At 38.1% G+C, this 19,024-nt stretch overlaps 1 protein-coding gene across 4 annotated transcripts in view; it reads right to left on the reverse strand.

The window, feature by feature from the left end:
• The window catches only part of HPSE2 (heparanase 2 (inactive)), a 635,705-nt gene that overhangs the window by 213,423 nt on the left and 403,258 nt on the right, over positions 1–19,024 (reverse strand). For 3 of the 4 annotated variants that reach the window (XR_011997530.1, XM_025991733.2, XM_072739738.1), the window contains exon 6: positions 10,892–10,939. The exons of the other annotated variant lie outside the window; for it this stretch is intronic. Coding sequence is in view for 2 of the 3 variants with exons in the window: in XM_025991733.2 (XP_025847518.1) it covers positions 10,892–10,939 (48 nt within the window). In the remaining variant the exon portion in view is untranslated. The remainder of the gene's footprint in view (positions 1–10,891; positions 10,940–19,024) is intronic. 4 annotated transcript variants of the gene reach the window in all.

The following is a 19,024-nucleotide window of genomic DNA, read 5'->3' on the forward strand; positions in this document are numbered from 1 at the left end:
CACATTCAGAGTAACTATTGGAAGATATGAATTTAGTGTCATTGCAATACCTATTCAGTCCCTGTTTTTGTGGATTATTCCTTTGTGCTTTCTCTTTCTTTTACACAGTCCCCCTTAATATTTCTGGCAGAGCTGGTTTGGTGGTCACATATTCTTTCAGTTTCTGCCTATCTTGGAAGCTCTTTATCTCTGCTTCCATTCTTAATGAGAGCCTTGCTGGATATAGTATTCTTGGCTACATGTTCTTCTCATTTAGTATCCTGAATATATACTGCCAGGCATTCCTGGCCTGCCAGGTCTCTGTGGAGAGGTCTGCTGTTAATCTAATATTTCTCCCCATATAAGTTAGGGATCTCTTGCCTCTTGCTGCTTTAAGGATTTTCTCTTTATCTGTTGAATTTGCAAGTTTCACTATTAAATGTCGAGGTGTTGAACATTTTTTATTGATTTTGGGGGGGCCTCTCTATCTCCTGGATCTCCCAAATTAGGGAGGTTCTCAGCTATGATTTGTTCAAATATGCTTTCTGGTCCTCTGTCCCTTTTGGTGCTTTCTGGAACCTCAATTACATGTAGATTCTTCCTTCTGAGGCTATCATTTATTTCCCTTAACATTTCCTCATGGTCTTTTAATTGTTTTTCTCTTTTTTCCTCAGCTTCCTTCCTTGCCATCAACTTGTCTTCTATGTCGCTCACTCTTTCTTCCACCTTATTAACCCTCATCATCAGGATCTCCAGTTTGGATTGCATCTCATTTAATTGACTTTTAATTTTGGCCTGATTAGATCTAAATTCTGCAGTCATGAAGTTTCTTGAATCTTTTATGCTTTTTTCCAGAGCCACCAGTAGCTTTATAATTGTGCTTCTGAATTGGCTTTCTGACATCGAATTGTAATCCATATTCTGTAACTCTGTGGAAGAGAGTACTGTTTCTGATTCTTTCTTTTGTAGTGAATTCTTCCTTCTAGTCATTTTGCTCAGTGCAGAGTAGCCATATGAGTGGGCTGAGTCAAGAGTATCAACCACGACCTAAGTAATTTCACCCTAGATGATTCTGATGAGGTCAGAGACCAGAAAACGGAAACAAAGATCACAACAAAATAAAAAAGGACAAAATAACAAAAACAAAAGGACCACTAAAGTGAAAAACAAATTTTAAAACAAAGTAGTAAAAAGTAAAAGGTGATATGCTATATATTGGCAAATTGAACTCCAATTGAAAAAAAAAGAAACAATGGCTCCAATGTCTAAGCATCCAACTCTTGGTTTTGGCTCAGGTCATGATCTTGGGGTCTTGAGATTGAGCCCCCAGAAGGTCTCTGTGCTCAGTAGGGAGTCTGCTTGAGATGTTCTCTCCCTCCTGCTCTGCCCCCCCATACTCTAAATAAATAAATAAATAAAATTTAAAAATTTTAAAAAATAAATAAAATTTAAAATAAAAATAAAAGACACAAGGGGGAAAAAAAAACAATAAAGACCCCAAATAAGGAAAGGGCTCTATTGCTACAAAGATGGATTGATACATGTGCCCAAGGGTGAACAGTCTTTGGATACATGGCCATTCTCCGACTATAGTATAGAGGTAGAATGTTGCTACTTCCCTGTGAACTTACAGGAAAATGATCTCCAAGAAGTATGTGCACGTTCAGTGAAGTATCTCACCTCATTTTTCTGCAAAGCAGTCCAAAAGACTGAGCAACATGGGGACTGAGCACCTCATCCACATCTGCCTGTGAAATAAGTCCATTTCGGGTCTGGGATGTCATTGTCTACTGTGATTATGAACCATATCAACCTACACCTGGATTGATTGAAACTCAATAAGGCAGTGTTTCCAAGCTTTGCTCCACATCATGGTCATCTGGGGTTTTTAAAAATCCTGTGGCACCATACACTGTGTGCTCTTTTGTGTCTGGCTGTTTCCACTTGAGAGTAATGCTTTCAAAGTCCATCCATTCTGTAGCAAATACAGAGCTTCATTCTTTTTATGAATACTATCCTATTGTATGGATACATTACATATCATTTATGGATTCATCCATTGATGAACATTTGAGTTACTTCCACCTTTTGGCAAGGTGGATAAGAATAAACAAATTTACAGAGACAGAATTAATTCAGAGTGATGGTTGTGAGGGAGGGGAGAAAGGGAAATGAACTGCTTAATGAGTGTGGGGTTTCAATTTGATGTCTGGAATTATATGTGACCACTGCACAACACTGTAAATGTACTTAATGCTACTGAATCATACCTTTTTAAATGGTTACAATAAAAAAAAAATTAAGACATTTTTAAAAAGCCAAGAATACCAAAGAAGGAAAAAAAAGAAAAAAAGAAGAGAGAAAAGCAAAAATAAAGATAAAAAAAGAAAAAAAAAGAGAGAAGAAAGAAAAAAGGGGGGGGGTAATCTGAGAGATGGTGGTGGTGAAGAAGTTGTAGTGGAGGGAGAATGTAGTCTACCTGAGGGGTCTTAGAGGGTGATCCTCTTGGTTCTGAGTGTATTAAGTTCTGCATGTTAGAAGATGCTCAGTCCCAAACTTATATAAACCAGCAACACAAACAGCAAAAAGCCTCAACATAGGGATGCCTGGGTGGCTCAGCAGTTTAGTGCCACCTTCAGCCCAAGGTGTGATCCTGGAGACCTAAGATCAAGTCCAACGTCGGACTCCCTGCATGGAGCCTGCTTCTCCCTCTGCCTGTGTCTCTGCCTCTCCCTCTCTCTGCGTCTCTCATAAATGAATGAATGAATGAATGAATGAATGAATGAATAAATAAATAAATAAATAAATAAATAAATAAATAAAATCTTTTTAAAAAGAGAGAGAGAGAGAGAAAGCCCCAACATCGACCACCAAAACATAAATGAGATAAAAGAGGGGGGCAGAATGGGATTGAAGAGAGAATATAATCTCACAGAATGAACCAGCATGGTATACCACTTGGTTCTGGGTGCATGCTGGTCATGTTTTAGAAGGTATTAACTTTTGCCATTGTAGAACAAAATGAGGCAGAGAAAACAAAAAGCACAAAACAACAACAACAACAAAATATATCTTGGATATCTCCCAAAATTGAATTGAGTATATTGAAGGGAATCTGGAAGCGGAAAATATATCTAAGACATGTAATTGTAGAAATATGAAAGTCAAAAAGGAAGAAACTTAAAAATGAAGAGGTGGTAAAATATTGTAGTTAAGGTGGGAAAAGAGAAAAAATATTGGAAAATTTTAGACTGCTAAAAAAACAAGTTGTATTGGAAAAGGAGGGGAGCAAAGGAGGGGTACCCTCTAGTTCTATGTACCGTAAATCCCTTGACTTCCCTGGATCTTTCCAGTGCTGCTTGGTCAACAACTTGCTCTTCCTCTGTCCTTCCAGCTGGTTTTCTAGGGGAGGGGCCCCACTGTGCTGATTCTCAGGTGTGTGCACCTGGGGGAGCTGCCCCACCCCCTGGCAGGTGCCAGGCTCTGTGGGAGCTGTTGACCCCGGGAGGCCTCTGTTCCCTGGCAGCCCCGCCTCTCCCAGGCACAAGGTGCAACAAGGAGGAACACCACCACTGGTGGCGGCCAGCCCTCCAGCCCTGGAGTCAGCTCCCGCAGTAACTCCTGCAGCTCCCAGTCTGCAGGGGCCTACGTCGCTCGGGGGGCGCCCAGGGCAAGAGCGTCCTCGCTTTCCTGGGCCCCCCCCGCCTCCGCCTTGTCCCGGGGGAGTGCAGGGTCCTGGGCAGTGTCCCCCGAGCCCTGGGTTCCCGGGCCTGCGCTGCTGGAATCGCGCTCCCGGGGCCAGGCTCCCGAAAGCAGCAGGACGCAGCCCCCTCCCTGGGAGCCCCCGCCTGCCCCCTGGCTTCTCCCCAAGCCCCCGCCGGGCGCTCCAGCCCTTTACCGAGATGGGCCTGGGTGTGTGGGGCGCTCTCCCCAGGCGCCCCTCCTGTTAGTGACCCCGGGACCCTGGAGGCCCCACGGCCCCTCCTGCGGTTCTGTCGGGTTTCCCTGCTGAGCACTTTTCTGTCTGGGAAGAATCCCGTGCGGAGTTTTAAAGTTCCCGCTTCCGGGGTCCCTGGGTGGCTCAGTGGTTTGGCGCCTGCCTTTGGCCCAGGGCGCGATCCTGGAGTCCCAGGATCGAGTCCTGCGTCAGGCTCCTGGCATGGAGCCTGCTTCTCCCTCCTCCTGTGTCTCTGCTTCTCTCTCTCTCTCTATGTCTATCATAAATAATAAATAAATATATATTTAAAAAAATAAAATTCCCGCTTCTCCAGGGCTGGGCTTTCCTGTCCCGGAGGCTCTCGCCCCGTTAGCCCGGCTCCTTGCCGGGCCCCTCCCCCACTTGGTTCTTTCTTATTTTATTTTTTTCTGCCTCCTACCTTGCGAAAACCCTTCTTCTGTAGCATTCCAGCTGTTCTCTCTTTAAATCCCAGGTCGAATTCGTAGGTGTTCAGGATGATTTGAAAGTTATCTGGGTAAGTTGGTGGGGACAGGTGAGTTGAGGGCCCTACTCTTCTGCCATCTTGCCCCGCTCTCCACTCTTATTATACTTTTAATGTCTGTGGGATCTACAGTAAGAATCCTTTTCTTTCCTGATACTGATAATTTATTTCCTCATTCTCTCTCTCTCTCTCTCTCTCTCTCTCTCTCTCTCTCTAGTTTTCAAGTTTGTTGATCTACTCAAAGAAACACTTTTGGCTTTGTAAATTTTCTCTCCTATTTGTCTGTTTATGTAAGTGTTTCTCCTTTTCTAATTACACATACTAGATGTAAATTTCCCTCTAAGTTCTGTTCTTGCTGAATCCCAGAAATCCTGATAAAATATCCTCATATATATTTCAAAATAATTCTTACTTTCTTTCAGGATATTTTCTTTGATCCATAGGTTATTTTAAAATGTATAATTTAATGTCCAAATACTTATGTGTTTGATAGATATTTTTGTTACTAATATCTAACTTAATTTCTTTGTCATCAAAAAACATTCTGTGTGATTTCAATGCTTTCAAATTTATTGCAAATTGTTTTACAGCTGATCACATGGTTATCTTGGTGAATGTTCCATGTGAATTTGAAAGGAATGTGTGTTTAGTTGTAGTCTACAAATGTCCATTAGGTCAAACTGATTCATAGTATTACTCAAATCTTCTATATACTTCCTTTATTTTTAAATTTTTATTTATTTACTTTTTTAGACAGTGAGCAAGAGAGACCATGAGCAGGGAGAGAGGCAGATGGAGAGGGAGAGGCAGACTTCCTTGCTAAGCAGGAAGCCTGATGCAGGGCTCAATCCCAGGACGCTGGGACCATGACCTGAGCCAAAGGCAGATGCTTAGCTGACTGAGCCACCCAGGTGCCTCCATATATCCTTCCTTTAATCTAATTTTCCTATTAATTATTGAAAGAGGTGTTTTTAAATATCCATCTATGACAGTGGATTTGTCTATTTTTTACCCATGTGGTTCTGTTAGTTTTTCTTTTGTGTATTTGGATCTCTGTTTTTAGGTACTGCATTACTTTTCTACTGCTGCTCTAAACAAATTAACAAATAGTGGCTTAAAACAATCCAAACTTAAGTTCTGTAGTTTAGACATTATCATAGATCTCACTGGGTTAAAATCAAGTATTGGGAGGGCTGTATTCATTTCAGGAGTGCTAGGGAAGAATCCATCATTTCCTTAGCTTTTCCAGCTTCTAAAGGCTACCTACATTCCTTGTTTCATGGACCTCTTCTTCCATTTTCAAATCCAGCAATGATGGGTCAAGTCCTTCTCATGTCACATTACCATAACCTTCTCTTCTGTAGTTAAATCTTCCTCCCTCTTCTGTGTTATGATTACATTGGATTCATCTGGATAATTCAGGACAACTTGGATTTACTTTACTTTAGATCAGCAACCTTAGTTCCATGTGAAATCTTAATTTTAGGAATAAAATTTGAACCTTTACTTTTATTGCAGTCTTCTTAGAATGAATACTATATTACTTCATGTAAAAGAACCTCACAACAGTGTAATTCCATTTGGTCCTCCTCCTTTCCTTCTCCTTTGTGGTATGATTCCCATATGGTTTTATATCTACGTATGTTATAAACCCCATGATACAATGTTGTGTTTTTGCATTAGACAGTTGGTTTTTTAGGAAGTAAAGAGGAGGAATAGTCTTTTATGTTTATCTACAAATTTACCATTTCTAATGTGTTTCATTATTTTTTGAAATCTAGGTTTCCCTTTAGATGTTACTACTATTTTTCTATATGAAGAACTTGTTTTAGAATTTCTTATAGCACAAGTCTACTGGCTTTCATTTATCAAAAACATCTTTATTTCACTTTCATTCTTAAAGAATATTTTTGCTAGATATAGAATCCGGGCTTGACTTTTTTTTTCCTTTAGCACTTTAAAGATGTTGTTCCATTGTCTTCTATTCTCCATTGATTCTGATGTCAAATTAGCCATAATTTGTGTCTTTGTTGTCTGTATATAAAGGATGATTTTTTATCTGAATATTTTGAAGATTTTTTTCCTTACCCTTTGTTCTCAGCAGTTTGACTATGCCATGCCAAGGTATTTATTCTTGTATTTATTCTTCTTAGGGTTTTCTTTCTTCTTTCTTTCTTTTTCTTTCTTTCTTTCTTTCTTTCTTTCTTTCTTTCTTTCTTTCTTTCTTCTTTCTTCTTTCTTTCTTTTTCTCAGATTGATTGATTTTTAGAGAGAAAGAGAAGCACACATGAGCAGGAGGGCCAGAGGGAGAGAGAGAAAATCTCAAGCAGATTCTGTGCTGAGCAAGAGGGCTCAATCTCAGGACCCTGGGCTCAAGCTCAGGACCCTGAGATCATGACCTGAACTGAAACCAAGAGTCAGACGCTTAACTGACTGTGCCACCCAGGAGCCCCTATCCTTTTTAGTATTTTCTTAGGTTCTTGGTTCTATAAATTAATGTGGTTCACCAAATTTGAGAGGAGCTCTTGCTTTCTTCAAAAAAATTTTCTGCTTTATTATCTCTTTCTTGCCTTCTGGTCTCTAATTACACACATATTAGACATCTTGATATTGTCAAGGTTGCTGAAACTTTGAACATTTTCTTCCCAAAATTTTTGCTCTGTTCTTTAATTGTATAATTTCTAATGATCTATATGCAAGTTCACTAACCCTTTTTTTCTGTAGTTTCCAATTTCTTGTTAAGTACACCCAGTGAGTTTTTTGTTTGTTTCTTTTTTCTTTAAAAATTTCATTCAGTTCTTTTATATACATATACATTGTTTTCATTTACCTGCTGATCTTTCTCTATGTATCCACTCAATACAAACATTTTACCCTAATTATTTGATTATATTTACAATAGCTTGTTTAAAATTCTTGTCAGCTAATTGTATTACCTAGGTCATTTCAGGGCTTCTATTTATTGCTCATTCTTTTGTCCATGGTCACATTTTCCTGTTTCTCTACCTATCTAATAATTTTTAATTGTAAACCACAAAGTAAATGGATGATATTTTATAGAAACAGAAGAATGTAGGTTTTGGATATAGCAGGAAGTTGGATGAATGACTGATCATCTCGTTCTTGTGGAGCTTCAGTTTATACTTTGTTATAGTGAATCTGTTTCGGTTATACATTAGATTTAGGGCAAATCCTTAGTCCCAGGACAAGACTTTATTCCTGTGGCATAACTCTCAGTTTTCAATGGAAAGCACAAGGTGTTTATGAAGTCCCTCTAAATTTGTGAAATTCACTTTCCAATCTCTGTCCCTCATGTGACAGACAGCAGCTGAAATTGCTGTTCAACTTTTTCAGATTTCCAGCTGTTATTTTCTACCAGACTCCTTGGGGTCTCCCTTGAATATACACATTTCAGGGATCAGGCAAGAATTTGAAGGAAGTTTATCTGCATATTTGGTGTTTTGCCCATAGTTCCTTCTTTCTGAGAGTTCTACCTTCTGAATCCTGAGACCTCAAACTAATATACAGCCATGTATTTTGTTTGAGTTCTAGCCATATCATACTGGATAGATTCTTAAGTAACCACAGATCTCACTAGCATCATTCACTTCTTTCAAGGATTGAATAACTTTCTCTAGCTTTTGCTACCTTTTGGTCATTCTTGTGTGTGTGTGTGTGTGTGTGTGTGTGTAATATTTTTTCGTCCAGATTTATCATTGATAACTGATACAAACTACTGCACTACTTACTTTTATAATTGGGACCTCATCTCACTAACTCTTGCTGGGTTTTCTGCATGGATTGGGCAGGAGCAATCATTAAGTCATGTATCTTGGTCCTTAAAATAGAAGAGTATGAACTTTCAAATCAAAATAGTCTAACTATATATTACTTCAGACTCAGAGTTCTTGTTGTTCAAGCTCCAAGTTCAATATTCCAGCACTGAATTGATTATTTTGGCTACCTATATATAGATATATACTGACAAATTCTGTGTTCTTTTTTTCTGACTATGACTATGACTCTTGATTTCTTTACATTATTAAGAAATTCACCTCAGCATTTCTCAGGGTTAGAGAAACATGGTATTTGGCTTTAATATTCACTGAATCCTCCTGGCCAGGATTTCCTGGAATTGTTCCATGACTATTCCAAGTCTTGATTGAAAAATGTAGCTGGAAGGAATAAATGGTAGATTCCAGGTGCTACTGTTTGTCCCCAAATGAGTGCTGACCCTGGAGCCAAAAGAAACACAACTCTTTGCCTGATTTGGGGGGTATTTTTAGAGTATTTGCAAACACATGACATTTATCTTGAGAAGTGGCCAATGTTTTAAAAATAGCTAATAAAAATGTATTTATAAAAATCGAATTTCTCCATTATAAAAAAAAAACTGGGCTCACTTTATTCCGTTTGTGCTTTGGAGAGTGTTTGAATATGGAAGAAAACCTTTTTCTGATCCCTCCCTGTCAGTCATTATAACTGAGCAAGCCTTACATTCTTACCCAATAATTTTCATACGCTGATTTCTTTATTTCTCCTTACAAACACTTTATATTCTTCAAGCTTCAGCCTTTATGTTACATTATCCAGACAGCCTTTGATGAAAGACACTGAAGAGGATGTGATTTGCTCCAGTAGAATGTAATATTTTCAGCAAAAAATCAGTGTCTTATTATCAAAGTAGTAACAAGAGAATAGCCTTTGGAGTGTGATAGGCTCAACTTTAAGTCCAAAATCTACCACTTTCTGTGTAACGTTTGGATTCTCTACAACTTTCTTTAAGCTATGCAAGAGATGAAACTAGTCTTAAACTCATTTTGGTTGTTGTAAGAATCAGATATGGTAACGCATAGAAGGTTTGGAACAGTTCTTGTCACGTTATTATCATCATTGTTATTTTCCCCCATAGTAAAGGCTCGGTAAACAATTGCTTAAATAAACACTTGTTGAACTAAGTGCTATTGTGGTGGAATAGAAAAACACAAATTACAAAGACAAGTTAGGAGAAAAAAAATTATAATTTATGTAAAGTAATTTTAAGCTACGTGAAGTACCATGGAAAGAACAGAGCTAAGAAAGAATTGAAGGGAGGGTGTTTTAGATAGGATCATTAGGGAAGGCCTCTCAAAGGAGATAACATGTAAATTGAATCTTTAGAGAGGAGAAGGAATTAGCCACACAAAAAATGAGATCATGAGGCAGACATGCATGTGAACTTTCTGAAAAGTGAAAGACCACTAGTGTGGGACACAATGAGTAAGGTCAGGGTGGCACTAGAAGTGATCATAAAGTAGCAGAGGCCAAACACAAAGTACCTTCCTTATAGGCCAGAGTAGAAAGTTTGGCCTTTTGTCTAAGAGCAAAGGGAAGGCACCAAGGGGTTGTAAGCATGGGAATGATAAGATCTCTAGACCTACTCCATCCATGACTCACAAAACAAACTGAAGGAGGATAAGAATTTCTGGAAACATTATAACTTGATGTTTAGAGAAACTAAGTATAAATGCATAATAAAATATTTTCCATTATGATTGAAGTTTTTGATTGCCAAGAATTAAAAATCCTTTTGGGATAGTTAATAAAGGTTTCATCTACTGCTCTTGCTTCTTTCACAACTGTCATGAATCCCAAGAGATACTATGACCCACTTAAAATGGAGGCTAGAAAAGAGAAGTGAGATAGGCAGACAGGGTGAGAGTAGTTTAGAGAGGTGGTCATAGTTGATAACTATGGGGGCCCATAATAAGAGCACATGACTGAGCTGTGTGGACCACATTAGATGAAAGATGACTTGGAAGATTCTATGGGATAGATTTCTTACAAAAAGGAAGGGCAAGATTTCGGTATTAAATTGGTAAGACATTGTGAGATGCTGACATTCCAGCACCAATACCATAAGGAAACTTTAAGAAAATTTATTTATGTATCAGATCATTACCTTTACAAATTAAGCTACTCTCAGGGTAACAGGTCTTTGCCACTATAAGCTTCTTCCAACAATACCGGGGTTTATCTTCTCTTGAGGATGCTTCATTCTCTTCATATTCCATTTTTTTAAATTGCTTCATATTAGTTATAATCTTGGCACTAATTAAGACCACTCCTATTACTTTAATGAAGTGCTGTTATTTTCACATGATATATTGAGTAATTAAAACTATTTCCTCTCGTAGAGAAATTTATTCCCAAGGAAAAGCTTATGAGTAAGTGGTGGAATGCTCAGATTCCCATTACCTGTTCACTGATGACAGAATAATTTCAAAGTATACATAATAGCTGAGTTTCCATTGTTTTCTGTTTTGTTTTTTGTTTTTAAACAACAAAACAAAATTATATGAGTTATTATGCATCACAAGAACAGCTTTGGAGTTAGTTTTAGCTTTTTCTCTTAGATGTCAGCTATAAAGTTTGGAACAATTCTCTTTCATTTCACAGTAGCTATAATAAAAGCAAAAATGGTGAATACCTACTGTTGCCAGGTAACTGCATCCACTGTGCTTCCTGCTACCTTCATGAATCTGTATAGAACAGAAAAAACAAGTAAAATAAGCTGAGGCATAGATTAGGCCAATCCTTGGGCTAAGATTCCATAGCCATAATTATGGCCTATCCAGAGCTACTGGAAAGTAAACTATACAGAATGTGAAGGTAAGGATACTTTCAGCTCTTCACACAACCTTACCATCTGGAAATCAAGACCCCAATACAGCATGTTATCTATGTCTGTCTTCCCAAGCCCATGCCTGAAGGTTCCCACATTACTTTCCCCATGCATAAAACTTTTTCTCTCATTTTCTATCCTCTAAGGACTCTGAAATCTGCTAGGAAACAAACTATAACATTTCCCAAGGATGGCAACTCAATAGATCCCTTTGAATAACCTCAGGCCTCTCTTTCTGAAGAAAGCATGAGAAAATCCAATTTCATTATATAGGTATAAAGCACTTTCAAATGTGCCCCAGTGATGGGCTGCCATACCTGAATGTAGAAACCTGAGTACCAACAGAGAAATCTTTTTTTAATGTGTCAAGTTTTTATTTAAATTCTAGTTAGTTAAAATATAGTGTGATATTTGTTTCAGAAGAAGAATTTAAAATTCATCACTTACATATAGCAGAGAAATCTATTTCTGAAGCAGTTAATTAGAGAACCGAGTGTTGTCTGACATTTGCTCAGCTCAAAGAGAAACCAGACCTGTTTCCTTTCAAAGCACACAGCAAAGCCTTGTTACTAATTCCCCAGCTTCCTGTACTCCTAGAGGTTCTACAAGAACCAAAGAGCTGGGAGGAAGCATCCAAGGCCCCATATATGCTGCAAGAGATCATAAATTGCAAGTCTTTGAATAATTCAACCACTTACTTGCCTCCTTTCTCCCTATCCGCATGTTCTGAGGCCAGGGCTATCATGACTAGTATTTGAGAGTTATCACCCAGAAACAGGAAATCAAAAGGAATATCTCAGTTATTTAAGACATTCCTTTCAACCTTGAGACCATGGACGGGAACTTTTCTTCAGACAGAAAAAAAATCTTCCATCAGTACTTCATAACCAAAGAACTCTTCCATTAGGAAGGGAGATACTATTTGTCAATTAGGTCTTAACACACCCTATCCTAGAATAATCTTGCAGGCAGACACATGGCAAAGGGGTTGCCATGTGCTGCCCAAACAGAGGATCTGCTTTGCCATGATGTGGAAGAGTACTTAATTTTTGCAAGATTGGAAGTAAGAGAGAGGATGCCAGGATTGCTGCTTAGCATCAGTGAAGTTTATAAAAGAAGATGAACAAGAAGGAGAGGAGGGAAATGGGGGTGGGGTGGGGGAAAGACAATGGGAGAGGATGAAGAGAAGGGGAGGAGGACAAGGAAGAGGAAGAAGAAATGTGGAAGACAGGAGAAGGACATAGCAGGAGAAGACAGCTTGGCTCTTGTCTATGTCTTGCCTCTTTTTCTCCTATACCATTCAGGAGTCCAGGAACAAGAATATGGGAAATGGAACATAGGGGTGATCAAGGTTTGATGGGCAAGGCCAAAATGTAAATGGAGATTGGAGGGAATATAACACATATTGAGGACTTATTTAGTACCATTTATAGCCATTTACAATGTTATTTCTTATAATTCTCAAAACTGGTTTGTTTAGTAAGGTGGATATTGTTGATTCCATTATACAGATTATTAACCTTCCTAATGGCTAGAGGCTCCAGACATCCCAAACAGCCCATTTTTATGGAGTCATGCCACCCCTCCTAATAGCACTCCTGGGGAAGCAGGGCATGACCAAGCAAAACAATAAATCAGGGCCTCTGCTATAAGACAACCACGATAAAGCCAAGAAGACAGATCTGGAGACAATCAGCTATCAGAGTTTCTATGTGCTGTACTACTGGTACAAACTAACTGCTGTGGGGCAGCAGTCAAGGGAGCAGTTAGCTCTACCCTCTGTAGTGTTAGAAGAGAGAAAAGCATTGAGAAAAGCTTCACGTCACACATGACACTGAATCTAGCAGTGAAAGAAGGATGAGATTTTTCCATGAAGAGCAGGCAATGCAAGGTAGAGTCAAGGTGAGTGTGTTCTCAGTAGTTTATCTTGAATGGATGTCAGGAGACATCAGGTCACTAGCTGCTAGGCTGTGATGCTAAGTCTGGCCTTTACCCCTTAACAACTAGGTACAAGTCTAGCACCCAACATAATATTGCAAAATACAGCTGGCTCTTTTCATGTATATTTGTTGGATTTATCCCATGTTTAAACAAATGAGGGGGATCAGATCTGAGTGTCAGGAAGATCACTCTAACTGTGGTAAAGGTGAATGGTACTGGTGTGGACAAACTGGCAGGAGATGACTGTAAAATTGATGAGAGGCTTGGAAATATGAGAATGAAAAAAGACCCATTTAGTAACACTGGTAGAGCACTCATGGGGACTTGGTGAGTGAATCTGAGTTGGGCAGGGGGCAAAAGAGAGGACCCCAAACTTTTAACTGTAGTAATGCCATTGCCCAAGATGGGCAACCCTGGAACAGACTTTTGGTGCTGATGTTAGTGAATGTATTCCAATCCTCTTGAATATGCCTCAAAGAACTTTAAGTTAAATAGTCACTGATGATAACAGCTATACATTTACAAAAAATAAGGAGGAAAAAAATCACTAATGCCCTGCTTGGCTAAAAGGCTCTGGATAGGCAATTAAGAACATTTCTAATTTGGTGTCTTAAAAGTTGAAAACTGGTTCTTCATGGTACTATAATCTGGAGATCCTTGTATGCATTAGATAGTCTGTTCTGCTATAGGTTGATAATTAAGTTCTTAAGTACTTTTCCATTATTAAAGTAGCATTATAAAAAGAATAGGAAAACTAAAATTAGGAACATTTAAAGTAAGGCTAATATTTTCTCCCCTCACATCCTACCCCACATCCCCAAAGAAAATTTATAAAATCTTTAATCAAATATAAAACATACTAGATTCTTTTTTTTTAAGATTTTATTTATTTATTAATGAGAGACACAGAGGGAGAAAGAGAAAGGCAGAGACACAGGCAGAGGGAGAAGCAGGCTCCATGCAGGGAGCCCGAGGTGGGACTCGACCCCAGGTCCCCAGGATCACACCCTGGACTAAAGGTGGCGCTAAACCACAGAGCCACCTGGGCTGCCCAAAATATACTAGATTCTTATATAGGATATTATAGTTTACAAAGAAATATTTTAAAACTGAATAAAGGAAAAGACCTACCATGATCCTGCATAGGAAATTCAGTTATTCTTCCTAAACTAATTTATGGGTTTAATGAAATTCTAATTTTAAAAATCCCAGCAAATATTTTTGAAACTTTACAAAATCATTCTAATATTCATCTAGAAGGCAAAAATATTCTTTAAAATTGGAAAATGAAGGGACATTTATTTAGAACTACCATATATTAAAATATACCATAAACCCACAATTAATTAAAACATTTCTAGGAATTAGAAAGGAGATCTTAGGAACTGACAAAAAGATTAGGAATTAGTAATGGTATCTATGGAACAAAGAAGATTTTTTTAAAAGTTATATGTAAGAATTTATTATATGGAGAAGAATTTCATATATGAAAAAATGAATCATTTCTTTAATGATGCTATGTGATTTGTGGCTATTTGGGGAAAAAATTAAAGTCATATCCTCACCTAAGATTGTATTTTGTATAAGAATTCAAAATAGTAATATAATTTAGTTTCATCGTATTTAAAGAATATCTCAGTTACAATTGAAAATTTGGAACAAATATTATTAACTTCTTAACTTTAGTACCATATTGAAGCAGTAGAAAAGCTGTTTTAGCTAACTTTGAGGAAACACCATTATTAAACATATATTCACATGAAAATTGCTATAAACTACATTCTTCCTTTTTTCTTCTTAGCAAAATGATGAAACCAACTTCAAACATATGGAAGCATTTCTACACTTATTCTGAGGAGGAAAAAATCTAATATATAAATAATGTCAAACAAAATATGCATTTCCAAATACTACCAAGATGACCAAACATACTCTTGTTTTTTGAGAAGTGTAAAAAACCCATCTCAAATGAGGGAAATATTCTGTTCTCAGAAATATTTGATATATATTTTTTAAAACTAGAAAAAGAAAAAAATACCCTACAGAAATAACGCATAAAGGAAACTGATGAGACAAAACTCCAAGGATAGACATTATTATAGTCAATGAGTTTGGGGAATTCTCCCCACTTCCATGCTCCTTTCCTGAAAATTAGGGCTCTCTATAACTACCCTGTATCTTTACCATTTCTATCCTTTATTTTTATATCTATATTGGCACTCTCGAAGACAGCAAGTCCATAAAGATCATAATTTTCTTTGTTCAAATCTAACACTGATGGATTCTTCTGCTCTCTAGCTCTCCCTGTTTCTCAGAAACTGGCCCAAACCACATAAATGAATAACTTCAACACAGCTGCAGAATGCTCCACAACAGTAATATTAGAGGTGGAATAACATGCACACAGACTAGTGCTGTCAGGAGTGAAATACCACTGGGAAAGTGAAATTCCATTTAGTATCTGGTATTATCCAAGGATTTTCAGCCATCCACTTCCATTCTAATCCCTAGATTTAGGTCTATGAATGCACAAGTAAAAGATGACCCAGGATGTGAATAACAAAAGGGCACAATCCTGGTTTTCTAAGGTGGGATGTCTCCATACCTGAATTATGAAGACAGAAATCCTAGAGTATTATCCCAGAGAACAGAAGATATATGCCCTCATGCTGACATCCAGTCATGCAGAGAAGGATAAGACAGAAAAGGGCAGGGATTGTATCAAAAGAAATTGGCCAGTGCCAGGCAGACCTTTCAGTATTGGGGGATCTTTCCCATTGGAGCCAATCTGCTGCTAAGGAAAAGAACAAAATATCCCCTTTCACTGTGAGAGTTCCTTTTCCTCCCCCAAGAGATCCCAAATCTGGGAGAATTTCTTTCCTTTGTTATCCACCTGCACATATGACGTATCTGAAATATTGTTGAGCCTTCTCTCCCAGGGCATATCACAGCTCTCTCATATAATAAGGCACATCTTTATTCATGGTCTTTGGGGTTTGATTTCTACTTCTGGACCACATAATGCAACCCTGAAAACTGGATTCTGAATTTTGCTCCCAGGAAGGAGGATAAATCCTTCACAGGGAACTGGATGTTTAAATGAGTATAAACTTAAATAAGAGAGAGGTAGTCTGATCTTTTTTTTTCCCTTCTCCACAAAGGGAACTTTGGTTGTGTAACTAGCATGGATAAGATGTGACAGCCATTCTACACAAAGCCTAGGAAAAACCCTCAAGGAAATTACTCATCTTAAGTTACAGCAAACCAGGCATCTTCCATTTGGTCCAAAGCCACTTGTGTTTCCATGGCTAGTTATATATTGAACTCTATATATTAGATGTTGCATAGAACAAATGATATACTGATACATCTCTCTCTCTTTCTTTCTCTTTCCTCTCTCCTTTCCTCTCCCTCTTGCTCCCTCCTTTCCTTTTTTCTCCCCACTCCTATTAATATTTAATATTACATTGGCAGTAAGCTGATAAACAGCATGGCTATGTATTCATCAACTTTAAAAGCTAGTGCAGCTCTCTGTTTGGGTTTCCCTTCTAGCTTACTATTCCCTCAATTTCACAGACTGATAGAGATTTTAATGTACTGGAACTTGAAATGGATGAGACTCTTCAACCAATCTTTCTTGCCAATAAAAGTTATGTCCATGAGGTTTAATTTAAGGGAAATCTTGAGTGAAGAAAGGAAAAAATAAGTTAGCTACCATTTACAGATTGACAGGCATTTGGTAAGTGATTTACATAATGCACAACCCTGTAAGGTTTTATTTTATAGATGAAGAAACTGTGTTCAAGATCACCCAGGTAATAAGTTGCAGAGCTGAGATTCATTTTGAGTCTAAAGCCCTTGTTTTAGCCATGCAGAGATAGCAAATTTGTGATGTGTGTAGTGCAGTCTCCTTTTTCTGAGCCCATAGTAGATATTGGTAATAGATCTCAATATTGTCTCATTAATCTCATAATTGACCTGTGAATCCTTCTAAAGACAGGGTACCAGGCACTATTACCTGCAATGGAGGCTATTTGCTGCTAGTGGGGAGTTAAAAGGAGGGAGCCTATAGGACCATGTTTGGAACAAAGTGGAGGCAGATGTGAGGTAATAATACATAAAGGACAAAATAAGTTTGCTTGATTAAATTGAAGGCAAATGGCAAAGGGGTGGGGGATGATGAGAAAAGATGTTGAAACAGACCTGGAAGTCTATGGCTAGAGCTGGAAGGCACTTGTTAGGGGAATATTATTATAGACATGTCTTGACAGTCTAAAATGCTGCTAAGGAAGTCATAAAGATTTGGATTCAAACAAAGAAGGCTATAACTGATCTGATATGATTTGCCCTGGCTGTGGAGCCTGATGGAAAGGAGAAAAAAATGTATCAAGATGTCATGACAAATTTCACATGTAAAGCTAAACTTTCCAAAAGCTCAAGCCTTCGTATTAAGCTGAGTTTAGGAGAGTGAACACTGTGGAACTAAAGTAGAAAAGGATTATATTTTTCCTGGTATGCTAGACCATGTGACTTTGTTAAAAAAAAATGAAGATTCAAGAAAATAGTAGTAAGACCATAGGCCCAGGAGTCAGAAAGATACTTGATTTAAGACTTGGTTCCACAGCTTATTAGTCATGTGCCCTTGGCTACATTGTTTAATTTCTCTAAACCATTTCCAATGGAGGGAACAGCACCTATTTCTCAAAGGCCTTGTGAAGATTAACAAAATAACACACATGACGGAATAAGGGGACTGTCTGGCATACTGTTGGCACTCAATAAATATGAGTTTGATAAAAATTTAACATCTGTGCACCTCCATTCCTTGATCTGTAAAACAAAGATAATAAAGTCCACTCTGCTTATATTACAGGGCAGTGGTTCTCATGCTTTGGTGTGCAAAGAATGCCTCGGAGTTGCTGTTCAAAATCCAATATCGAGGTCCCATCCCCCACATTCTGGTTTGGTAGGTCTGGGCTGGAGCCTAAGAATCATGCTGCATTTTTAAGAACTCTCCAGGCACTTCTAATGCAGGAGGACCATGGGCCACACCTTTGACAGATTCTGATCTTAGTAGTGCCTGTTCAAGTAGACCATATCTTAGCAGTGCCTATTCGGGTAGGCCATTCTTGGAAGAGAGGGTAGGATTCTAAGTGATAGTAGAAGAAAAAAACGAGAAAATAAATGGAAAAAAAGAAAGTGAGGAGGAATATTTCCTAAGACCATCTGTGTCAAATCTAAGTCTATGTCCCGGGACTCCAGCTTCCTTTTCCAATGTTCTTCCTAACCCCCATCTGACTTCTCTGATATTGAAGGAAGAGAAAACCATTTCATCATAATGACAATAATTGATGACCTTAGGTTTGGGGAAGAATTAGGTTGTTCCTCTAATCAGGAAAGAAGTCCTTTCCAGAAAAAAATAAAAGAAAATAAAGCAACTTTAGAAGTAGTAGTCACTATCACAATGCTTAGCTAGGGAGCAGACCCTTGCAGTAGCCAATGCTTCCTTGTTAATGAGCACTGAACAGCTGCTGGGGGCCTTGCTTCTCTAGAGGCAGAGATGGTAACTCTCTTCTTATGAATTAAGAGGAATAAATTGTTCTCTTCTCCTGTAGTTTGGTCAAGTTATATAACTCTTTCACAGTTGAAATAAAACAGAACAATTACTAGGAATAGCATTGTAATAATTACTCTGCACAACAAATTGTCCCCAGCTGTGCATCTTTCTACTCCAAATGAGAATGTGGTGGTTTCTACACAGGAGGTAGAGTTGTGATCACCCTTATATCCATGTTATAGTTAATCTTTCTAGTTTCTATATCCACTGGATCCTCTAAACTACTTGGAAAGCTGCATAAAGTTATGTGCAAAAAAAAAAAGGAGAAAACTTGCCTTTTCATCTTTGAAATATAGTTATTCTTCTTAACAATTGTGGCTGATATTCCTTTAGGTGTCAACTGTGCCAGGAACTGTGCTGAGCACTTTAAATTCATTATTTCAT

The sequence above is a fragment of the Vulpes vulpes genome, chromosome 15, assembly GCF_048418805.1.
Source record: "Vulpes vulpes isolate BD-2025 chromosome 15, VulVul3, whole genome shotgun sequence".
Lineage (NCBI taxonomy): Eukaryota > Metazoa > Chordata > Mammalia > Carnivora > Canidae > Vulpes > Vulpes vulpes.